The sequence below is a fragment of the Osmia bicornis genome, chromosome 7, assembly GCF_907164935.1.
Source record: "Osmia bicornis bicornis chromosome 7, iOsmBic2.1, whole genome shotgun sequence".
Classification (NCBI taxonomy): Eukaryota; Metazoa; Arthropoda; class Insecta; order Hymenoptera; family Megachilidae; genus Osmia; species Osmia bicornis.
In genome coordinates this window covers 4451851-4477042 of record NC_060222.1, presented here as the reverse complement: position 1 = coordinate 4477042, position 25192 = coordinate 4451851, and the positions used below count along the sequence as shown (strand labels likewise).

General features: G+C 39.3%; 5 protein-coding genes and 1 long non-coding RNA gene across 6 annotated transcripts; all 6 read right to left on the bottom strand.

Annotated features, from left to right (window-relative positions):
• Positions 1-524: 524 nt before the first annotated feature.
• Positions 525-1244, bottom strand: LOC114873771. Its single transcript, XM_029182441.2, has 4 exons — positions 1113-1244; positions 946-1047; positions 723-878; positions 525-653 (listed from the first exon to the last, which is right to left on the bottom strand). Exons 1-4 carry the CDS (start codon positions 1185-1187, stop codon positions 591-593), a joined length of 396 nt encoding a protein of 131 aa, XP_029038274.2. The 5' UTR covers positions 1188-1244; the 3' UTR covers positions 525-590.
• Positions 1245-2553: 1309 nt separating this feature from the next.
• Positions 2554-4113, bottom strand: LOC114873778 (putative odorant receptor 85d). Its single transcript, XM_029182454.2, has 6 exons — positions 3896-4113; positions 3369-3775; positions 3199-3298; positions 2993-3094; positions 2767-2925; positions 2554-2696 (listed from the first exon to the last, which is right to left on the bottom strand). The coding sequence occupies exons 1-6, from the start codon at positions 3929-3931 to the stop codon at positions 2640-2642; spliced, it is 861 nt and encodes a 286-aa protein (XP_029038287.1). The 5' UTR covers positions 3932-4113; the 3' UTR covers positions 2554-2639.
• A 908-nt stretch (positions 4114-5021) lies between these two features.
• LOC114874083 lies at positions 5022-6923 on the bottom strand. The gene is made up of 6 exons (XM_029183016.2): positions 6636-6923; positions 6154-6560; positions 5922-6021; positions 5705-5806; positions 5152-5310; positions 5022-5078 (listed from the first exon to the last, which is right to left on the bottom strand). The coding sequence occupies exons 1-6, from the start codon at positions 6921-6923 to the stop codon at positions 5022-5024; spliced, it is 1113 nt and encodes a 370-aa protein (XP_029038849.1).
• Positions 6924-7560: 637 nt separating this feature from the next.
• LOC114874073 lies at positions 7561-9314 on the bottom strand. The gene is made up of 6 exons (XM_029183006.2): positions 9027-9314; positions 8259-8665; positions 8098-8197; positions 7924-8025; positions 7695-7856; positions 7561-7617 (listed from the first exon to the last, which is right to left on the bottom strand). The coding sequence occupies exons 1-6, from the start codon at positions 9312-9314 to the stop codon at positions 7561-7563; spliced, it is 1116 nt and encodes a 371-aa protein (XP_029038839.2).
• Positions 9315-10049: 735 nt separating this feature from the next.
• Positions 10050-11575, bottom strand: LOC114874065 (odorant receptor 30a-like). The gene is made up of 6 exons (XM_029182992.2): positions 11250-11575; positions 10772-11178; positions 10582-10681; positions 10418-10519; positions 10191-10349; positions 10050-10106 (listed from the first exon to the last, which is right to left on the bottom strand). The coding sequence occupies exons 1-6, from the start codon at positions 11535-11537 to the stop codon at positions 10050-10052; spliced, it is 1113 nt and encodes a 370-aa protein (XP_029038825.2). The 5' UTR covers positions 11538-11575.
• Positions 11576-15557: 3982 nt separating this feature from the next.
• LOC123988010 lies at positions 15558-18949 on the bottom strand. The gene is made up of 3 exons (XR_006829581.1): positions 18749-18949; positions 17528-17646; positions 15558-17194 (listed from the first exon to the last, which is right to left on the bottom strand). It is a non-coding gene; the product is annotated as an uncharacterized LOC123988010 (long non-coding RNA).
• Positions 18950-25192: the final 6243 nt, after the last annotated feature.

Here is a 25192-nt window from a genome sequence, read left to right as displayed (position 1 = left end):
TTTCGTGTTGTGTCATATAAAACACTACCGCAAGTGATCCTCGTTGCTAGATTACGGAAGTTTATGCAGTTACGATATGCAGATACAATTGACGAATAAACTTTTACGAAGGGACTAGAAAATTTGGATAATTTTGTTTAATCAATATATTTAACATTATATGTGCATCACACAAACTGTTATACAAATAATTAGGTGATACGTACGGTATTATTAAGTTTCTTAACATACAACACAAGGTAACATAAATAAACTATTTCATTAAACTTTATTAAACATTCTACTTATTAAACTATTATACTATATAAATACATATACATACATGTATTACTTTATATCCAACTCTTACGTATAATTAAAACCACAGTTCTTTAATTAGATTGTAAACCTACAGTGATAAAATTGAGCAAATTTTAACAGTTACTCGAGCTAATTAGTGAACAAATTTTGTATATGCAAGATACATGCAACATGCATAAAAACAATTATATTTTTGAAATCTCCTAATTATGAAATATATTTCTACAAAATCTCTTGTTTCATCCACTTCTCTAAAATATACATTTGTATAAACTTCCGAAGTCTACTTGTTACACATCTTGAGAAATTGCAGCACGTAGAACGGAGAATAAAGAAAACACATTGGTGACGAACTGAAAGTATCAGAAATCATTGATAAACATCCTCGTCAGATTAATTTAGTATGCAAGAATTCTTTATACCGAGCAAAAGTAATCCAATGAAAGAGTTGGGACGATGCAAGGGATTTTAATGGCCACTGGTTTCTGTGGTGATAACATGATGCTCACTGCCTTTTGCACACTCGTTGACTGATCGTACCATCTCGATTCGTATATACCTTGCATAGCATTTTCACTCTATACGGTACGGAAAAGAATTTTTAAATGCATAATTAAAATTTATATATAATTAAAAACAACTCACCATATCCAACAGATGATCAGCGGGACGCGCACACATGAAGACCTCCATCAACGCAGTCGCAATTACAAACAAATATTGGACTTTCACACTGAACGGTTGGGGCTGTTGAAAATAAATCCTGACGATTAAATTGCGCTTATTTTGAAAATACTGTTGCAATTACTTACTTGAATCAAAGTAATACCGCAAAATACAATCGCCACACCGCTCTGCATTACCGTGAACAGAGTTACGAACTGCATAGCTTTAACCACTTCGTTCGCGTACCTAAGACAACATAATTCTTTATATTCCAAGCATCAAACACATATGGACACATTTTTCCACACCTTTTCAGGATATAATACTTCTTCACACAGTTTATCAACTCGTCGACATTTTTCACTTCGCGGAGTTCCATGTACAAGGTCTGAAAACGAGCTGCGGCAAAGAGTAACAGCAAAGCGCAAAGCACGTTAACGCACGCGCTTGAAACATATTCGAGTATCGTGACCGTTTGAAGGAGGAATATAAATGTTTTCAGGGGTTCGTAGTCGACAGGAAACGGGTAGACAGCGTTGGTCGGGAAAGGATCCGGGGTGACCAGAGTGGCCAGGACTGTAACCGTTCCCGTTGCGTACACCCATATCGTCGACATCCCGTAGAACGTGGCGAACCTGTCGACGTACCTTTGGAACACCAGATTTTCGCGAACGTTCGCGTTCTTGAAGCATACTTGCATCGCTTCCATCAGCTCCTGCAAGGTGCGTCTTAATTGATTATTTCATTAATTTCAATCGTTTTCTTCGTTACCCTTAGACGATCGTGGTGAATGACGCAGATGATCGTGTTCGAGAATGTCTGGAACTCGCCCGTTAAAAAGCAGATGGACTGAGAGACGTTTAAGGGATCGTCGTAGGTAAATAGAGCGTTCACCAGAGGTGGAAAGAAACACAAGGCGTTAAAAAACACGAGGAATCTGAGGATCTTCTGACAGGTGACCTGTAATTTGCTCGCTTGCGAAGGAAGTGGTAAGAAACAGGAAATTGCCACGCTGATACGCGTAAATGCGATCGATTTCTCCGGTGTTACGTTCTTGAACATAATAAATTAACTCTTCGAACCGGTGATTAGGCACAAAATTGATGGCACGGTTGGTAATTGTTTAAGTTTCGTAAAGATGAATCGTACGCGTGGTACTGTTATGTGCATCCATCGTCTTGAAATGGTTAACAATTTTCAAGAAAACGAATGATACTCGAATGAACTCAGAATTGCTACAGGAAACGAATGCAAGTGTTGTAAATCGACGTTACGCAAACCTTTCCTTCTAATAAAAAATAATACACCCCTTTATTATTTAGCCTTAATGATAGTTTCAAAGTATTCTCTCCGTTCCTCGCCAGGTTAGTAAGAAAACAAGCATGACAGGTGTTATATACTGGCATGGGAAGTCTGACATATGTATGTAACAGGTTGCAAATTGTTGTATATCCGTTCTGGAAGAATTTCAAGAGCGGGTAATCAAGAAAGCATATTTTCTATCCTTTCTATCGTTTAATCAATTTCAAAGGCAGTGCTATTCGAATGAATCAGTTTAGTAGTGTTCTTCCACTGTGTGCTACAAGTTCTTTCTGAGAAACCTTTTTGTTGCACAATATCATAGCACAACACTCGTTATTTCGCATAGTGTTCCAAATGATTTCAATCGACGTTCATTTTTCAACAATGATTCTCAGTGCGGCAAAATAGGAGGTGGATTTGTACAAATACTAGAAAATAGAAGAAGATAATCATTTTTCTCTTTATATGTTCATAGTAAAAATATGTAGGTCAATTCACCTTTGCGTAGTAAAGCAATGATAACCTTGGCACGATACCATTGATACGAATAATTTCCAGCTTTTGAGACCTCCGAATGATGAAATATATCTTCCTCTGCATCGCCAAGTCACTTTCGAACCAATTAGTATTGTAGGCATCTATAGCAATTCTTGCACTCTGCGATGCAGAGGATCGAGTTTATTTAAATAGTAGATTCTTCAATTTTTCAAATCATTTTTATTACCATACGCATCAGATTGTCAGCGGGCCAAGCGTACATGAAGAGCTCCACACTGGCGCTAAATACTATGATCGCGTAAAGAATTTTCAATGGCAGCGGCTGGTCCTATTCTCAACAAAAATTTGGAAACTTTTAATCTCTATTTCCCATGGAAAAATTATACAGAGGAAAATGCGAGGTAGAAATAATTTTATAATTATGTTACTCACAGTGACCAAATTTAAACTGCCAAATATCACGGCTATGGTTGTCGTCGCGACTGTCGCCAATACCAAAAATCTGACGCTCTCGCACACTTTTCTTGTATACCTAAAATCCAGCACATTATTAATAGATTACCGTTAAGAATAGAGAATTATGAAAATAATTTATTGACTACCTAAGAAGCTCACTGTGCTCTTTTATACAGGCGTTCAACTCACGGCCAGACTTGGCGGCATGCAACTGCATCGCGAGAAGCTCGAACCTCGCAGCCGTGTATCGCAAGAGAAGAGCTACCTGAGTATCGGTGGCCATACCGGACGACACCTGAAAGCCAACCAACGATTGATGGAAAAATATGAAACATTTCAGTGGCTGACGTTCCACCGAGAATGGATATATCGCGTGCGTCGGGAAGGTCTGCGGTGAGTACAATGGGCCACTTATGACGAACACCGTGGTGAGAAAGCACCACAGCGTGTAAACGCCATGGAAGTATTTGTATCTGTCCACGTAACGTTGGAGAACGATTCTTTCAGACGGCGTGGCACGTTTGCAGAATTCCTCCATGTCAAAGTACAGCACCTAGAAAGTAGCCTTTTCTGTGATAAATTATTGAATAATTTTGAAAATCGTGAAATTTCGATGGTTGAAAAAAATAATTGTAATTTTAGTTTTGGTAATCGTATCGTTGAAGAATCTTACCTGAAATTGCTTCTGCTGCGAACGACACATGATCATTTTAATAGTCACCTGAGCGACGGCCGCGCAAAGACTCACACTTTTCCCAAGAACGATCGGATCATTGCGGTACTCGTAAATAGCGCTGAGCAACGGCAAGAACAACCCTATCGCACTGGCGAAAGCAGCGAACCATAATGTATTAAAATAGAAGAGTTGAGTTTTCGTTGTTCTAGGCGAAGGTGGCCAAGTGCAAGTCAGAAGAACACTGAGCTTCGTGAACGCGATAGCTTTTTCTGGATTCATTCCTTTCCCCTATATTTTTCAGAGAATTCTTCTTGCAACCCTTCCACTTTTATATATTCTATTCTTTGTTACAAAGAAACGAAGGGTTGCATACCGTAAGAGGGTAGAATAGCTTCATAACCAGAGGGTGAAATAACACGAACATCACTCGAAGAAATATTGCGATCGAAGTACAGTTCGTAACGCGAGAAAACTTCTTTTCATAAAATAAAATTAAAACTTAATTATCGTTTTCACGAAGGTCTTCGTACACTCTACTAGAGGACTGAGCTTCAGAAAAGGAATAACAAAGTTTCACTAAAATTTATCTACAAAGTTAGCACGATCTGTATAAAGAATGCGAGGTGTATAATTTTCACTAGCAATTGTATGCAATTTTCCAAATAGTTTAACCATTGTACACCGTTTCCTTAACCGATGTTATGCGTGTATGATATCTCTTTCGAATCGTGCAGTTGTTTAGTTCGCGCAACACCGAGGGCAAGATAAAATTAATAAGTAACGCGTCAGAAGCTAGCTATGCAATCAACATTCATCAGCTTGTAACTATTTCACTAGTTCGTGAGAATACCGCACGTTCTTTGAATAGAATCTGCGCAACCCCTAATGATTTCTTACCGGATGCCTGTTTCCATTTTCCATGGAGAATCTATACACGGCTGAGTGAAAAGTGTTGGATAGCGTGTTGCCAACGGTGCGACTAAAGAAAGCCTGTTTTTTTTCTTGTAAGTGGAAATTCTTTCATTTTACTCAAGGGTGTAGTTTAAAGAAAAATTAATTACACGACGACTCACGTGGTGGGAATGAATTTATTATTTTCTTAGCAGTTTATAAAATTTGAAAATTATGATTCAATCGTGGTTCTCATTGCCATGAAGTAGGAAGATATGGTAGTCAAAAACTAAAAATTGAAATTTTCATTGAAAAATTATACTGAAATTAATTTCCATGGAAGTTGAATGAAATCTGCTTACGTGGGCGTAGTATTCCAACGAAAGAGCCGGAAGCACACCACCCATTGTAATCAGAAATGGCTTTCTACTTCTCTGCATCATAATTAATATGATGTTCGTCATTTTTCGTGGCTTTCCTACCCATTGCACATCGTTCACCGATATCGCGAACCTTAGACTCTGGAAACAGGTACATATCGTGTTTTATTAAAATAAAAATTGCAATGTCAAGCAATTAAGGCAGCAAAATGTAGTCTAATAAATCTGTGCCACTGATTTCTTAGACGTACATTTATATGCATAGTGATGAATGATTAGGCGAGCACTTGCGAGAATGACTTGCACTTGCTTTCTGTATTATACCCTCGTGATTACAAAATTGGACTGAAAATTTTGAGAATGCTATCCAAAATTGTAACACCTAATAGCTTTATTAGGTCGATTCTCAAAACTTTCAGCGTAACTCTGATTTCAGAAAGCTATACATTTAACCAATGGATAATTTAACTACGAATAAGTGTTTCTGATAAAATGATGATTTGCTTCGTTTGAATTACGTTCTCAGCAAGCTTACACTTTCTTTCAAATCGTCAGCTGGCCAGCAAATAACGTACAGGTGTCCGCATCCTGATATCACCATACAAAGAAACTGACTCGTTACAGCCAACGATTGGTTCTGAATGTTATCATAGAAATAATTATTTAGAATGATCAGAGTCATCTTGCAAACGAAATTATCGTTTCTCTACCACTACACTACTCTACGAACCGTGCAGAAAGGCCAGACTCACGTAAATCAAGGGGAAAGCTCCGCATATGACAGCGCTTCCCATCGTGATGTTCGTTTTGAATAATAAAGCCCGAACAGCAGATATAGTATCCTCCACGAATCTAGCCATCGCGCCGTTTGAATAAAAGGAGAGTTATTATTTAAACGCAAGAGGTGCGAAACATCAAAATTCCTTCTTTAATTAAATTATAATCGTGATTCCAGGAATCTGCTAGGAAACAGAGTTACCTTACCCTATTATTTCTTGGTGTTCTTTGACACAGCTTACCAGCAGGTCGTAGCGGCTCACTTGTTTCATTCTCATCCCCAGGATGTCTAGTCTGGCTGCGGTGAAGCAGAATAGAGCAATGATCATGAAGTCGACGCCGATGCAGAGTGCAGTTTGCAGGATGCAATAAGTATGCACAAAGTAAACGATGCAGTACATCGCGATGGGTTCGGTGGAGAATGGGATCCAACCATCAGCTGGCAAATCCTGTCTCGAAAATAATGGCGCCAAACTGAACGAAATTCCAGTCGAAATATACGCGATCGCTATCACCGAGAAGAATCTCTTGTAACGATCCACGTAGATTTGTATAATTTTATTCTCGTACTCGCCAGCTGTCTCCAGATACATCCTGATCTTCCTAATTAAAATCTGTATTCGATATAACATTATATAGACGAATAATTTTACGAATTAAAAATTGTAAGCAGAGAAAGCAAATTTAACCTGCAGCTGTATGCAGTATACTTTGCAGAAGACCAGGTCCAAGAGCACCTCCAAAAGTGCAGTCAGCTCGGAGATGGTCTTCATCAGGATGACAAAATCGTTTCGATAGTAATAGATACCAAACACCAGGGATATCATCAACAGGATCACGTTGATCACCACGAACGTCCAGCGAAAGTTACGTAAAATGATTTTCCACTTGCTGCTGTTCGAATCTGCTGGCCAGGTACACGTGAAAGTGCCGGCCAATTCGAGTAGACACAATACTTGATGAAGATTCGCGATCATTTTAACGAATACTCTTTCAGAGACTGGGTATGCTGATCGTTCCGAGCGGAGACAGCCTCCATACTGATGGAAGTTTTACGCAAGAACGGCCAAAGAAAATCGATCCTTCCGATCTATTAATCATTCACTAGGATACGATTGAATTTTGCACGCACGGTATCGCGCCAGGCTGAGGTATTCTTTACACGAAGGAATTATCAGTATTTTGTATTTTTGCGAAAATTATAGGAAACAGTTACCCGAGGGAAGCAAGTAAATTGGTACATGTATTTTTTATACATTGTTGCTTTAGCTGTTGCAGTTTCATCCCTTAACAGTTAACGTGCAATCATCGTGAACGCTATGCAACTCGAGTGCTACCCATTGATTAGAAAGTAGCAGTTTTTCTTACAGGTAAAAATTATTTTATTTTATTTGAGTACGTAGTTTGCGAGAGTAACTTTACTAAATAGTAACTTTATTTTATACATTACTGTACTCTGTGATAAAATACCAATATCAATGGCAATGTGGTAAAGTCATTGAACGCTTTAACATCTTCTTGGAACACATAATCTTTCTATTGAATCTTGAAGAAAATTTAACGTTGCTCAATTTTTATTTATTAAACTTTTTGATCGATACTTACAGGGGGCAATTATGATTCAATCATGGTTCTCATCCCCATAAAATAGGAAGATACAGTAGTCAAAAACTACAAATTTAGCAATAATAATTGCAATTTTCGAAGCCCAAATTAATTCCATTGAAAGTCAAATAAATTCTACTTACTTGCGAGTAGTATTCAAACGAAAGGGGCGGAAGTAAACCACCAGCCATCGTAATGAGAAATGGTTTTTGACTCCTATGCATCATGATTAATACACTGCTAGCCATGTTTTGTTGTTTTCCTATCCACTGAATATTGTTCACCGATATCGCAAACCGCAGACTCTGCAAGTAGATATCACGTGGCTCTCTATTCCGCTTAATTAATTCATTTAATTATCAGCCGACTTACACTTTCTTTCAAATCGTCCGATGGCCAGGAAATAAGATACATGTGTCCACAGCCTGCGCCCAGCATAGAAAGAAACTGCCCCGTTACAGCCACTGATTGTGTCTAAATTTTATCGCAAAATATCAATTTAGAATAACCAAACTGGTTTTACCAATTTAAATTTAATAAGCTCACATAAATTAGAGGAAAGGCTGCACATATGACGATACATGCATTCGTGACGTTCGTTTTAAATAATAACACCTGAACAGCAGCTTTGGTATCCTCCAAAAATCTACGATAACACCACTTTTATGTATCAAAATGTTTTTAAATGTAAAAGAATATTATCTTACCCTATTATTTCTTGATGTTCTTTGATACAGCTTACCAGCAGCTCGCAGCAGTTTACTTGTCCCATCTTCGTTCCTAATATATCTAATCTCGCCGCGGTGAAACAGAAGAGTATAGCGATCACGTAGTCAAAGCTGAAGCTGAGTGCAGTTTGCAGAATGCAATATACTTGCGCGAAGTAAACGATGCAATATATTCCAATGGGCTCGATGGAAAATGGAATCCAACCATCTGCTGGTAGTTCTTGTTTCGAAAATAACGGCAACAAACAGAATAAAATTCCAGTTGAAATATACAACATCGCTACCATCGAGTAGAATTTCTTGTAACGATCTATGTAGCTCTGTATAACTTTGTTCTCATATTTGTCTGTTGTTTCCAGGTGCATCTTCATTCTTCTGATTAAAATCTATAGTCAGTGAAAAGTCATTCATAAAAATGCAAACAGAGAAGTTATAATTTCGTTCTTTGTAACCCTTTTTAACCCAGATTTCTATTCACTAGGTCGAATGTTGCCACAAAGGCGACATTTCACACTCTGAAAAAATACAGAAACTAAAACATATTTGAGTATTCTTAAATATTAATTATTATTGCCTGTTAATAAACTCTAAAATTCCATTGAACAAAATATTTTTCAATTAACAATATATATTTAACACTTCAGTACATGATATCGTTTTACAGAAAAAAAGTATATTCGACCCAGTGAAAAGTACACTTGAAAAGATCCTCTACCTCAAAGAGTCAATACATTAAACAAATGCAACCTCCAATTTTGCTCTGTTGATTTTGCACAGCAGTAGGTTCAAGAGCACCTCCACGAGCGAAGTAAACTCGGAGATGGTCTTTATCAGGATGGTAAGGTCGTTTCGATAGTGATAGATGCCAAACGCCAGGGATATCATCAAGAGAACGATGCTGACCACCGTGAACGTCCAACGAATGTCACGTAAAATAATTTTCCACTTGCTAGAATTCGAATCTCCTGGCCAGAGGCAAGTGAACTTTCCAAATAATTCGAGCAGACACAGTACTTCGTGAATATTCGCGATCATTATATTAGGTACTGTTCTAGAGCGAAGAGAGCTTCTATACTGATGGAAGTGTTCGAGGAAGAACGAACGATGAAAATCGATCCTTCGAATTGATTAATTATTCACCGTGATAGAATTGAATTTCACACGCATAATATCGTGATAGGTAATATTTTTCTTCCAAAGTGATTACAGGTGTGCTGTGGTGTAACGTTAGATGCAGCGAACATTATAGAAAATAGTTGCCTGCGGAAATAAGTTAATTGGTAGATTTACCTATCTTTTATACACCATTGCTTCACCCTAGGCGATTTTCAACCCTTAACAGTGGAGTCGTTGTGCAACCGCCAAAGAAGTTATGCAATTCAATTTACAAATGTACTGCAGCTTTCTTTGCAGGTAAAAATAATTTCTTTCATTTATTTAAGTGTACAGTTTATTGGAGAGATTAATTGTACAGTAATCTACGTGATGACTTGATATCTTACTTCGTTTTCCATGTTCAACTGAAATAATGCAATTATTTTAAGAAATTCTAATAATAGACAAATGGAAAGAAATGAAAGTCGATGTCAGGTGAACAGATTGAAAGATAACACACTGTTTCGAAACACATAGTGAATCAGTTTTGATAAAATTATTCAATAATCGAGTTTGGTTGCATAGTGAATCTAAAAGGAAACTCAAAGTTGTTCAATTTTTATTAAAAATGCAACGAGTTGATTATAATTTTTGTACACCTACATACCGGAAAAATTAAGGTTCTATCATGGTTCTCATTGCCATAAAATAGGAAGACATGGTAGTCAAAAACTGAAGAATCATCGTAAACAATAATTATAGTAATTTTCAATAGGTTAAAATTAATCTAAATGAAATTTACATAAAACTGCTTACCTGCGAGTAATACTCCAATGAAAGTGCTGGAAACAAACCACCCATTGAAACCAGAAATGGTTTCTGACTCCTTTGCATCATAATCAATACGATGTTTGTCATTTTTCGTGACTTTCCTATCCACTGAATATTGTTAACCGAGATTGAGAATTGTAGACTCTGGAAACATGTATCGTAGAGTTCCATGTTCAATGAATCTCGATTAATTTTATTATTTGCAAGCTTACACTTTCTTTCAAATCGTCAGCCGGCCAGGACACAATGTACATTCGTGCACAGACTGATACAAGCATACACAAAAACTGCCCCGTTACAGCCAACGATTGGTTCTAAAGTTATGAGAAAATATTCATTTGCAATAATGATAATTTATCGAAGAGGTTAAACTCACGTAAAGCATTGGGAAAGTTGCTGATACGACAGCGATCCCAATCGTGACGTTCATTTTAAATAGCAAAAATTGAACAGCGTCTTCGGTATCTTCCAAAAATCTAATACAAAACACCCAATACCATTTAAAAAATTCAATTCAACTTCTAAAGTCGTTAACTAAGCTCTTCTATAAAACAGCGTTAATTTACCTTATTATCTCTTGATGTTCTTTGATACAGCTTACCAGCAGCTCGCGGCAGTTTACTTGTTTCAACTTCGAGCCTAATATATCCAGCCTGGCAGCGGTGAAACAGAAGAGAGTAACAATCATGATGTCGACGACGAAGATGAGTGCTGCCTGCCAGATGCAATAGGCTTCTACGAAGTAAACTATGCAATATATTCCAAAGGACTCGGTGGAAAATGGGATCCAACCATCCGCTGGTAGATTTTGGCCCAAGAATAATGGCGCCAATGTGAAGAAAATCCCAGTTGCAATGTAAGCTACTACGATCACTGAGTAAAATTCTTTGTAACGATCCAGGTAGCTTTGTACAACATGATTCTCGTACTCGCCTGCCGTCTCCAAATACTTCCTGATTCTTTGAATCAAAATCTGGCTTGAACAAAACGTTATGTAGATATTTAATGTAATTTTAGATTTTTTATATAATAGACTATGATTACCTGTAGTTGGGTGCTGTTCATTTTGCAGAGGATCAGGTCACAGAATACATCCAGGGTTGCACTGACCTCGGACATGGTTTTCATTAGGAGGAGGAAATCTCTTCGATGGTGATAGACACCCAACGCTAAGGATACCAATAAGACGACCACATTGATCAACGCGAAGATCCAACGAAAATTACGTAAAATATTTGTCCATTTGCTGGTGTTCGAATCTTCCGGCCAGGTACACGTCACCTTTCCCGCCAATTCGAGTAGATCGAACACTTTGTGAAAAGTCAGGATCATCTTGTTGGATATTCTTTTAGAATCGAGAGGTACTGATCGTTCTGAGTGCAGACAGCTTCTATACTGATGGAAGTTTTTCGCACAAGAACGGCCTATGGAAATCAACCCTTCAAATTGATTAATCATTCATTACGATGCGATCGAGTTTTACACGCACAGTATCATTCTAGTTTACTGTATTATTCTTTGCATTTACTCCAAGTGTTGTATTGCAATGTTAGCTGTGGGTTATAAGTAAATTACAGTAATATTGTTGCCTTAACTGCCGCGGTTTTCTTTGATCAGAAGTTGAATTGTGGTAGAATTCAAGTACTGTTCATTATCAAATCATTCGTAAATGAAGAGAAGTAAGGTATTTACATCGTAACTAATATGTAGGTAGCTGTTTCTTTTGATGAATGATATATTATGAAATTTTATTACTCTTCTGATATAGACGAACTGTAACATATCGTCTTGAGACTGTGCTGTATTATGGAGGTGTGTAACTTACCATCGGGCTCGCAACTACATCGCCAAAGGCCTAAATCTAGCAGCTGCGAATCGCGAAAGAAAAGATGACACCTGATAGTTATTCGACCATTGATGGAAAAATATGGAGCACTTCAATGGCTGATGTTTCATCAAGAATGGATATATCGCGTGCATCGGAAACGTTTGCGGTGAGTACAATGGACCACTTATAAGAAACACCATGGTGAGAAAGCACCACAGTGTGTCCCATGGTGGTAACATTGCAGAAGAATTCTTTTGCAGTTTGCAAAAATTTTCCATTCCGAAGTAGCGAGCTTAAAAGTATGCTCTTCCTTGTCGTTTGATATTTTGCAATCTTCTAACTGTAGAACATTTCTTAGCATTGCTATAGAAGATAGAATTAGAGTACATTTGGTATGGTAGGATTAGAAGGTGTAGGATAACGTTGTGCAAAGGCTGCAATTAAAGAATCAAGGAAAGACTGTGTTCCTTTCAAGTGAAATTAATTTTGTTTCATTTGAGGGAGTAGTTTACACTTTTTAATGTTAACATAATTATAATTGTTTGAGAAGCTTGTATTTAGTTCATGCACTTTGATAAATAGATTAAGTTATTATTTAATTTATCCAATTTCATGTCTAAGTTGTTTATTTAGTGCCCGTAATTATTTTTCGCAGTTATTTAATTGACCTAAATTCTCCTCTAATTTCAGTTATTCACTTAACTTCTTTTCTCAGTTATTTACACATATATACAAAATTCAATAATTGTTTGATCTTTAATAAATGAAAATCAATCCCTGCATTTCTATCCCTGCATCCTGTACATCCCTACATTCAGTACGTGCAACAATGTTGCAAAACCAGAAATTCAAAGTATCTGGCTGCGTAACAATATTGCAGAACGCGTAATCCTGGGTCGCAGACGTCCGGAGCGGGGGCTCCGGGTGTTATTATGCGCGACCCCATGGAAAGGCCGACAGCGGGGGTGACCTCCGTTGTCGGTCAAGAAAATTGGCTCTAAGGGGGGTTTGACTTTAGATCTCCCCTGGAAAAAATGCCGAGCACGCAAGACGGGGGAGGCTCCGGCGTTATACTTAAGTACCCAGAGCCTCCCTACAACGTCAGTGAAGGTCACCGTGGTGGTTTTAGTGGGTAAAAATCCCACACTACCCGTCCACCCTCCCCCGAGGGTGTGACGGGTGTCTTGTAAAAAAATGCCCCCACTGATTTCAGTAAAGGTAGCTGGCTGCGGCACCGTTGATAACCGTTCGACCGACAGCAAAGTGGAACCCCTCAGTATTATAGCGACTGCCGAGAGGTGCGGATCCACCTGTTAAACATACATATACCCTTATTTCATCTTCTGCGTTCAATTAATTTGTTGTATTTCTCTTCTTAGCTTGTTGAATAAACTCATTAGGAAGAAGAACATGTTAATTTTATTATTCCTCTGTGCATCCTTTACATCCCTGGTTCCTTTACATCTCTTCACCCCTTACACCCAGCATTCCTTATCCCAGCATCACTATATCCTTTACATCCCTACTTTTTTTTATACCCTGCATCCCTTACATCTCTGCATTCCTCACATCCCTGCTTTCTTTATATACCTGCATGCTTTATATCTGTGTAACCCTTACATTCCTGCATTCCTTTTTGCGAATTTGCTTCTATTTTTTATCAGCACCTTTTATTAAAAAATTTTAGCTTAAATTTTGGTGCAAATTTAGTTCCTTTTTTTACCGCCAGAGGGCGCGGTTCCGACGTCGAATCAGCGCCCTCTGGTAGCAAAAAAAGGAACTAAATCATGCTACAATTTTGGCCCTCTAGCGGCAAAAATGTGAACTAAATTTTCGGCGTTGGATCAGCGCCCTCTGGTGGCAAAAAAAGGAACTAAATCATGCAAAAATGTTGGCCCTCTGGCGGCAAAAATGCGAACTAAATTTTCGACGTTGAATCAGCGCCCTCTGGTGGCAAAAAAAGGAACTAAATCATGCTAAAATGTTGGCCCTCTGGCGGCAAAAATGTGAACTAAATTTTCGACGTCGGAACAGCGCCCTCTGGCGGCAAAAAATGGAACTAAATTTGAATTGAAAAAAATGGGACTCACGAAACTTTACTTACCTTTACTTACCTTTACTTACCTTTACTCGAACCGGTGTATTTATAATATATTTATTATAAGGGTTTCAGTGATATACGGGATGCATGGATGTAAGGAATGCCGGGATGTAAAGGATGCTGGAATGTAAGGCATACGAGGATGTAAGTGATGTAGAGATGTAAAGAATGAAAGGATACAAAGAATTCAAGGATGTAAGGGATGCAGAGATATAAAGAATTCAGGGATGTAAGGGATACAGAGATGTGAGGGATGCAGGGATGTAAGAGATGCATAGATGTAAAGGATGCAGGAATGTAAGAGATACAGGGATATAATGGATGCAGGCATGTAAGGGATACGTAGATACAGTGATTTAGCGGTAGTCCCCGCAAGGCTCCTAAAAGGAATGAAGAAATAAATATCTGCCATGGGAGGCCTTGGTCCATAAAGAGGAGTAGGATAATAAATAGTTAGGGAGCGTGAATTTTGGCTCATAAAGAAGAGTAAAATAATTAATAACTGAAGGGGGTGGCTTTGGTCTATAAAGAGGGATAAAATTATATAAACAACTGGAGAAAGTGAAATAAAAGGGGTAAAATGAAAGGAAAGAAAATAAATAAAGTAAATTAAATAAACTCCTAAAAGAAATTAGAGGAAGATTATTATACATGTTGTGCCCTCTTTATACGAACCTGACATCATCGAGAGGTGTCAGGAACTCGAAGCGCCGGTGACAGCCTTTGCATACCGTGACAGACAGTCACCGGGGTCCCTGACACCCCAAGATGATATTAGGTCGGCGCGCGGAGGTGGTCTCCGGGTCCCTGACACCCCAAAATACTATCAGGTCTGTATGCAGAGAGCGCCATCGGTGCATCGGGTTCTCTGACACGCCAGATGCCATAATGTCGATACGCAAACTCCGGTTCTGACGTCGATAAATTATGTGACAATTATACCGACGGTAGGTAATACCGACAAGTGAAATATAAGATCAAATAACAAAATATAAGACCTAAAAACCAAACAAATCGCGAGATAGTAATGGATATGACCTATAATAGTGAAAGATTAGACCTGGAAAGAGTATAAAACACTGAAAGAAGGAAATATAAGAATATACCGATGTCTCTGTCTTCATACCGAATATCATCCCGGGGTGTTAAGGATCCCGAAGCTAAAATGTGCGACTCATAGACTTTCTATAGAAAAATTGGAATCTGTAGTCGCTGATGAATACATACCTTCTTTTTTAAATAAACGACCTTTCCATCTCCTTAGCGGAAATGCAATGTGCTACCAGTAGATGGCGGGAACGAAATCTTTTTCAAATTGCAATCGAAGTAAAATGATTATTTAGTATATATCTGCTTACCTTTCGCTGATATTATACCGACGATCGAAACTACAGTCCATTATCATCAGATAATAAATCAGGAATTCATGTTTTCATATATAATATTTTATTTATTTAAAATGTAATATTTCTTAGTGGACGATCGATAAACTCGGTTGACGGAGGCAAGTTTCAACTTTGGAGGGCACATTACATGTTCCAATAAATATAAAGAATTATAACACTCAACGACACCTAATTCCCGTGCTATTCCACGGAGTCGAATGAAATTATACATTGAAACTGTACGCATATATACGAACCGGGTGGAAAAAAGTTGCGGCAGCTAGATCGTGAAGCGAGTTCCTTCGAAATATTCCTGCGAGCTTTCTGCGAGGCATAAAACCTCCGCATTGTCATGCCTCGAAGAAACGTTTCTAATTTGCAATGCGATGAGAAAGGGAATACCAGAGTTCCGACGATAAGCCTTCCTCGATCATAATCCGTGGAAGTTCGAGGCCGCATTAAACTTTATATTACCATTTCAACCCCGTCAAAATTTTATGTACACTGGTTTACATTATCGCGCCTGCTTCCTCGACGAGAGACGCGATTTTACGATCGACATTTCGTCATGTTCAAAATCGGTAAATCTTTTTTTTTCGACACGTTTCATAAACGAACGAATCTTTCCTACTTCGTGTTACACGCAAATGAGATTTCTCATTCTTGATACTGTCATCTAGGTATTCAATTCACACTTCTAATGGTATCAAAGTATCAAAAATTAACAATCTTGACGTATCAGGGGAAGGCTTAAAATTGGATTAAAATGGCAATATAAAAACTTCATCGATATTCAATATTCTCTAATTCCTTCGTTTAATTTATTTTTTGGTAAATAAACGAGGTCGACGTTATCATTATCCGACTCGATTTAGTTGACAGAGAGAATTATTATTCAATAGGGTGCGTTAACAAACACGGGGGCCGGCAGGCTGCCGTTATCCAAACCGACGCGACGCGACGTTCTCCATTTCCCTGAAATTATCGGCTCGCTGCAACGAACGAAAACGCAGCCTCCATCGGCTCGCTGCAATCCCGTTATCAAGTCCTCACGAACGCGAACTTCAAACAGTGATCATTCGCAGGCTTTGAAAGTTTATTTCAACCTACCTATCTCACCCTTCGACGATCGCCAAAAAATTCTCTACCATCGGAGCAACGAAATAATTTTGAATATATAATTTTATATTTTCCCAGCCTCGTTAAAAATGAATGCGGACGATCATCCGGAGAGCCCTTGTGGCTCGTGATGAGCCAATTTGCTTAAAATATATATGTAGAAAATTTGGATAATGTGAACAGCGGTGGTTGTCATGTCACGAAATCCCCAATGCAATTGATGCGCGTTTATTCGGTTATATTTAACATCCCTTCGCATTGTCTCGGATTTGTTTAAGCTATTACTATTATAATAATTAAAATTTCAAAAAAATTTTTTATTTATTCTGAGAATTTTAACTAATTTCTATAATAATAATTATTATTATTATAGGTAAAGGACCGAACTTATAGAAATGCTTAATAATTAGTTAAAATTCTCAGAATAAATAAAAAATATTGAAATTTTTCAAAAGCTTTCATGCCACGCACGGTACATGGATCCTTTACCCTATTCGATGTAAATGTTGGCCTTGTTTAGAAAACATCGTCGTACATATCCCTCCGGACGAGTTTGCTGAAAAACAAAGCCGTGAAATATCATTGTTTGCCGCGTGATTCTGCTAGAAGTGTAGGAGCTCGACGTAGACGTAATTTGATTGGAGAAAGGGAGACCGTGATCAGATATCAGGTGATATACGACACAGATTAAACCGATAAAGCGAAGGCAAGGTACGGGGCGATTTCATTAGCGGACGCGATTAACCTTATCAGCTTCAAAGAACACCTTCTTTCATTAGCGTAAAGCGTGCGGTCCCGTGTGACATGACAATCGATGGATATCGAGTAAATAGTAAATAATATCACCTGATTACCGACACGTTGATTGTCACTTTAAGAGAATACTTACTGATAAATCAACGAGGGAATGATGACAAGTAAGACGGATCCAGCTGAACAAGCAGAAACCGTCAGGAGAATTGCCGATTCCGATAGAACGGAATTTTCGTTAGCTTTAGTGGTTGTTTTCTGAAAAGTATAGATTCTGTGAGTAGGTCAGAGAGGTTGACCAAGAAGCTCGATTAAATTCCAAAGTGCAACACGGAACTGATTAGAATTTCTGACGCGTGTTGCGCAAGAAAGCGTTAATCCCTTAAGCGGCGATAACGCAACGAAACTTTATAATCCAGTTTTCGACGCGTATTCTCCCAACATGCCCCGTTGCTTTGCCTTGTTTTCAACATGCGCCACGTGTTACCACCATTTTGTACCGTTTAACGGAACCGGATTATCGATCGGTAAACAAAAGCCCCGTTAAGAGAATTAATTAAAGGATAAGAAATTTGGAAATTCGCGCCTCTTAGAGATATTTTACACGTTTAATAAGAGAAAGGGAAATTCGACGATTTTCAGGCGTCTTCCGGTTCTCGTTAAAACTTTCAACTCGCCTCGTTAGAATCGCGAGAGCCGAAAACGCAATATCAGCCGCGTAAACAGCTTAATCGCGCGACAACTGGCCGGACTCGAAGCGCGGCGGGAAGTTTACGAGACGGTGCGCGCGGCAAGGAAGCAAGCGACGGTTATAGAGTCGGCTAGTACGGTCCAACTTCCGGTTTAAAGTTGCCGGAAGAGCGTCGAACGCCTACGACTTCGTTAAGCTAGGAATTTAACACCGGTTGCCGCGTTTAACTCCCGAAACCTCCGCGCCTTCCTTTGCCAGCTTGCATTCACCTGTCGACTAATATCTCGCGACGTTCGCTGCCGTGAATTACCTCGTTTGCCGCGAGCAACCGTCTCCGCCAACAGTCTGAAAATCCGTCGAAAATTCGCGGAATTCGTCGAGAAACGCGCGACAACTTTCAACCGTTCGTTGTTCAAAGTTTCTGGCGAAAAGTGATTGACGACTAAGAAGATATACTACACCCGTCAAACAATTTTTCAGACATTTTTAAACTATATTCTGTTAGAATTTCTGACGCGTGTTGCGCAAGAAAGCGTTAATCCCTTAAGCGGCAATTAAGAAATTAAGACATCGTTTAATTTCTATGCTTGATTGAAGCTGTTCGTTCACTGGCCACGTCAGCCTGAATCGAAATTTGACAGAATTTTAGCAAACGATGGGGATACGTACCACGTCGTCCGCCGCCATGCAAAGAGCGAGCGAAGAAAGCAGAAACGAGAGTAGAACTCGCGAAAACATTTTTCCCGTCGACGACGCGATCAATGACGAACGACTACGGAAAGTTCCTACTTGTCCCACGGTATTATCTCTTTCGCAAAGGTTTCACGGCGACGATAAAACGGCCGAGTGACGGATCGTCGTTACAACGTTCGACTTTATCGTCAGTGACGCCCGTCTCGGGAAGGTCCCGGGATCTTATCGGACCAAAGACGATATATTTCATGCACACGCCGAGCAGGTATATATTTGGTGCCACAGGTGCACTACTACGGGAATCAATGGCGAATCGATGAACATATCCGCGGCCGTGAATGGAAACGAATGGTCTTTACCTTCTGTGTTATTTACTCTCCTTTGTCGTTGTTATTTCTTGATCAACTTTGCCATTTTTTATTTAAAATTAATTAATACTATAATATCACAAGGTAGCAGCAATATTATTCTCTTCTTTATGCGATATTTCATCTTCGGAAGCAGGTTGTACGTCGATTCTCTCTCCTTCTGTGCAATTACGTTATTAGATTTCTTGATACGTTTACCCGCTGGATTGGCAGACAAATATTTTTTCACTTCCATTCCTCGAGAAATTGAAATCAAACAAAGACGATACGGATACCGCTTTGAGCTGATTTCCTGAGAAGAACGTTCGATGGGATTCATTGTTCATTATGTTATCTAATTGGAAACATGATCCATAATTTACGTATCATTGATACAATTTCATTATTCCGTTTCAAACAAAGCGGGCAGGGGTATTGTGGCTGGATTCATCTAATTAGAGCTCGAAGAGTATCTACTGTTTACGATATCAATTTGCTATCGATCCACGTGTCAGCAACGTACAAAGGGTAGAAACGAAAAAGTTCTGTCAGAAATACCAACGTATCTTCTTAGAGCAGCTTCTGAATAATCCTCGAGCGAACATTAATCTTCCCGGGGATGGTACGTACGGAAAACGTAAGTCGATGAATTTTTTTTTTTCACCGAAACTTCTGATCTTTATCGTTCCATTCAACTTTGAAAAATTAACCCTTTGGGAACGATGAAGCCGTGCTAGAGTTCGAAGGAAATTCAACGAATTCATCTGGTATGTAGAGAAAACATATCAATTTTTATTTATTATAAAATATATGTAATACTGTCAATTATTGTACGTTATACAAAATAGTTTCTAAAAAGAGAGCATGGAATCGATCGATCGATGGAAAGAAAAGGAAAAACTACACGGGCACGTCAGTTCCGGATGCATTTTACTTGATTCAGCCACCGAAGGCTCAAAGGACATCACCGGAAATTCCATACGCACCTCGGCTACCGCCGCTATTCGTCCCTCAATTTTCTCTCTTTTTGTTTCGCCGGCAATTTACATTGCACCCTGAACCGAAGCTCGCTTCGTTACCGGCGCCTACCAAAGTTAATGGAATAACCAACGAATCGGTCAACTCGATTTTTTCTTCTCGATCGACCACGCTCGATCGTGCACCAGCTTGTATTCACTTTCCTATCGAGCGATGTACGTACATAGTTTTTCGTTTGCATCGATAAATGATCGTTATGTGATCGAAGTATGAAACATGCACCGTGTTCTCCCTTTACGCGGATGGTGCCACGATTGTTTCCTGCGGATATTAACTTTTCATTTGCTATTGGTACACAGAGAAATGAAAAATGCCTTTCATTTCTATTAGGAAAATTCTGTCAAAATTCATTTCCAATAAATTTATTAATATCCCCATCGTAATTTCTGTAAAAATGTCTCATCTTTGGAAACTCGAGATGACATCACCGGACCTGATATAAAAATCCAATTATCTAGATTTCAAAATTTCACCAAAAGGAATTCGGAATTATTTATAAGACGATGTAAGATCGCGACGACAAGTGAGAAGAAGCGCGAAAAGCACGAACAAGTATTTCCCTGTGGATCATTCGGTCGCAGCAATTCGTGCGAGTGGAAATTCCATTAAGGTACACGCTACATCTTCCTTTCTGCTTCCCGTATTTCCTCTCCAGCCGTTCAGGAAAAATATTATCGCACCATTGAGGGGATGGAACAGTTATCAGAAGTATCGCGATTCGATAGCCTACAAGTGGATCAAATATAAACGAGGTATTTCCTGTAGATTCGTTATAACTAGATGGTTATCTATTAATTGCATCGAATAAATCTACTACGACCTACTAGAACCGAACAGGACCATGAAAACTAGATTTCTCAAAGATTCTACAAAGATTTTTCCAAGGAGTTTTGATGATACTCAAAGAAAATTTGGTACTTTCTCAATCAATCGAATATTTCATTAAAACTGTCTCATAGTCGCTTTCAAATCGTTACTCCTTTGTGTTTTATCCTTTGAATAAAAACGGCATTTCTCATTTCGAAAGGAGAAAGAGGGCGGTGGTGAGTTCCTCTAGCCTTCTCCTTTTTCTCCTGTATTTCCGTGAACATATCTTTGCGCGTTGCATTAAGAACGATATCTATATTTCCTCTCTTTGCCGTGTTTCTATTCGCCATGCATATTCATCCGGGGACAAACTGGATTTTCTTGGCGCCGCGGCGGAAGTTCGCCACGGCAAAACGGAACAAAACTTTTTTCCCCCCTCTTTTCCGTCCCCCTCGGTCCCACCCCTCTGATGAAAGAACGCTCATCGCCTTTATTACGCTCTGATGCAAGACTCGTGTACGCAATTTCTCTCCCGTTGGATTCGAAACTTCCACACCTGCCACGACCTGCCTTTACCCGACACTTTCCATCGGATTTTTCTCGCCTTCTTCCATCTATATTGATAATGAAGATTTCCCGCCGTGGCTCTAGGGGCGAGCTGATTTCTCGAAGAACCCATTGCTTATTGGCAAATACTCGAAACGAAGAAACGAAGCTCTGGAAAAAGGACGAATTTCGAATAAAATTTGGACGATTTAACGATAGATTGCCGGACTCATATTTGTCAAATTGGGCATAGCACGAATGGATTTTTGGAACTGAGGAGCGGGGCGGGGAAGGAATTGGTATTTGTATATATTTCAAAATTCTATTTAAATTATTTCAGTTTTTCTATATACAGGGTGTTCGACAACAGGTGGGTAAAATTTTAAGGGATGATTCTAGGGATCAAAATAAGTCGAAAATCAAGAATAACGAAATAGCGTTTGCGGCTTTGTTTTCCAGTAATTAACGTTTAAAAATTTGAATAAAAAGCGCCTGAAACCTGCAATTCGCCCTGCACCCACGACTAAACGTCAGGTCAACAGGGGAAGGTGCAGTCATAACCAAGAAGAGAAAGCCGAATGCTGAGGTAAGTTTCTACTATTCAACGATTCTTGTAATAAAATCGCAAATGAGTCAAATTGACTCGCTCCAACAATCTAGTGTTAAAAATGAAAGAAAAGACAAAAATTGAATAGAGAGTTTCAAATTTTTTGGAGTTATCCTATTTTGAAGCACCCTATACAGCGCCAAGTCGTCCATACCCCCAACCCTTCGGCACATTTCCGTGAAATCTTATCGGTTTGATGGTCAAACACTTATCCCCGGTCAGTGTTTTCTTACAAGAAGTAGTAGAAAAATAAGAAACCGAACGAAGTAGAAAGAAACACGGGAACAGGTTCGCTGATCAATTTCATTTAATCCTGCATTTCGTTGCCGTTCCTCGCTCCCGATATATTACAGATTGTTCCATCGATCCCCGAGGGAGACCGCTTGTCTCGAGGACAGAGGAAATACTCGAGCTTTCCATTCCATAAAATTTGATCGAGTAAGACGTCGGTATTGGGAACCGAGGGAATTCTCTGTCACCGGGAATCGAAGGTCGTGGAAAAGTCGATTTATACTTATCCATTCAGCCGCGAACAGGTAACAGAAGGATTACCTGTTCTTGCGGCGCACATTTTTTATCATTTAAAAGAAACCGATCGTAACCACGGTAGCACGAATTATCCTATCGTTCGTCGTAATCGTTCGGTTATCGGTTTTTGCAGCCGACTACGGTACGCGCTTTCATAAGGAACACCAAAACGAAGGAAGATCGGAATCGCGTTACAAATTGTTTAATAGGACACACGGTATCGAAACGCGACACATAGTGTTCCGTGTTTCGATTGCATTCGAGAGTAACTAAAGCGAGCTGCCAGCAATGTCTGCTTACCGGATCCTCTGTCAATTGAATTCAAGGAGCGTTTGACTCGCAATATGCATGCTCGATTCCTAGTTACGTGTAAGCTCTGCTCGCTACACGACCAGCGAAAACGAAGCACTACTGCAACCTCAGAGGAGCCCCTTTACTTCTCCTATAACGACAACATACTCCGCACCCGCGTTTCCTCCAAGTAAACCTATTATATGTATATTGGTGCTTGTAGACAGAGACTTACAATCTGTCATGAAATGCTAACTAATTCCATGATTCCATAAACCAGTCGTTTATGCAACGTTAAAACAGTTTAATTAGGTAACTTAATTATATTCAAAACGAAAGCTCTCACCGGCACAGTTCTATTTTCTTTTTCTTTTTCTCATTTAACAGGAAAAATCAAGTTTATTCCCCGTTTATATTCGCGTGAAACGTCGGTGACAATTACTATCGGTGTGCAACGATAAAGCTAATGAATGCAATAAAGTTTGTTTTCCGATGGAATTAACAATCTACCAGTATGCAAGCGTACGTGTCCGACGGTGTTTACCGTGGAAAGTATTTAATCGTGAAATTTATTCTTCCCATGAACGAAACGGAAATGATTGTTTTCAGCTCGTAAAGTGGAATTGCTTCACTGTATTGTTCTATTTATTTGCCCGATATTCATTAGGCGGGATAATTAATCACACACCTGGTACAGATTACTAGTGTCATTAGTCGAAGTTACTTCTAATCATGGTACCATCGGACGCAACCGTTCGCTTTTCGTTTTAATTGCACTCTGGTTACACCGAGCGTATGCAGGAGGATCGATACCGTTCTGTATATCGAACGATTTTCCTGCTAATAAAGTATCGATCTTCAAGATAATTGCCGTTCAGATTACTGTTCGCAGATTAAGGTCTATTGTTGAATCTCAGATAATAATACATATCGTGTATAATTTGATAATATATTCCAGATACGACTACGATCGCAATTACTCTTGGATTGCAATAATGGACGAAAGATGTTGAAAAATTTTTCTATAGAAATTTCCAGAAAATCCAGTGACTGGCTACTTTATCTTGGCGATATTAATGACCCTTAAAAAGATTTTTCAACCGACTCTTTCCAACGAACGGGCACGAAACTTCTATATGACGCTCGTGACAACGCGAAAGAAGAATTGACCCGGACCCGTTCTCCAAAGAATGATAAATGTCCGGGAGTCGAAAAACGGTGGAGTGGAAACGAAACGACAGTCAGAGTTCCAGAGGATTCGTCTCGATGACAGTCGTTCCACCGGTCGGCAGTCGCGATCGGTTTTCCGTTGCTACCAGTTTTCTTTTCTTTTCCGCCGCAATCTCCGTGAGAAAATGAACGACCGGTATTTCAGCTGGCCGGTCGAATGAGCAAACTTTTCCATTCGTCGGCGTTGATCCGTGATCATTGAGCCACGGGGACCTCTCAGACGCAGGATATTAAAAGTAGATTAAGATCTCGAACTTCCGACCCTAGCTTCGATTCTCTCGTTCCAACGCCGGTGCATTATCCGATCGTTATCGGAGATGGACACTTTGCTTTTGCTCTGGCAACTTCATTTCGAACGCGAACCGATCTGTCAACCTTACGAGAAGAAATTCCTGCTAAACTTCTGTCGGAAAAGTTTTCCCTCTTAACCGTGTACCGAGGAATAAACCCCATTTCCACCAGCTGTTCCGGCATCCCCATCGAAAACTTTCATTATTCATCGCGTATCCCCGTTACAATTAATTAGTTGTTTTAAAACGATGTTAAACGACACCGAACCATGTCCCTCAGCAGAGTTATCATAGAAAAAAAAAATATATATACACGATCGAGAGGGTTAAACGAAACATTCGATGTGGCAAACGAACGGGCACGCGATCCGTCAGTATAAAATTCGAGCCCCGTGATCCGAAACGATGGCCTGGCTTCCGGCGATAAGGGAGAAATTCGGGAAATTCTTTCGGGACGTTACAATGATTTCGAAATGCTAAGCGACGCCTGTTGAATTTATTCACATGGGAGTATATTTTTCTGATCCCGTCGTCGGATCGATGCCACATGGAAATTGATGGCTGCTCGCGAATAAATTTACCAACCGAAGCCGCGAATAATGCGAGTCGTTCGACGATTACGATTCGGGTTAATAACATCGTGATATCGGTATCGTTTCACGCTTTTCCAAGACGGATATCGTAGACAGCGAACGTGTTAACAAACAGCCAGAATCTCTTTCGAGAAACTTTAACT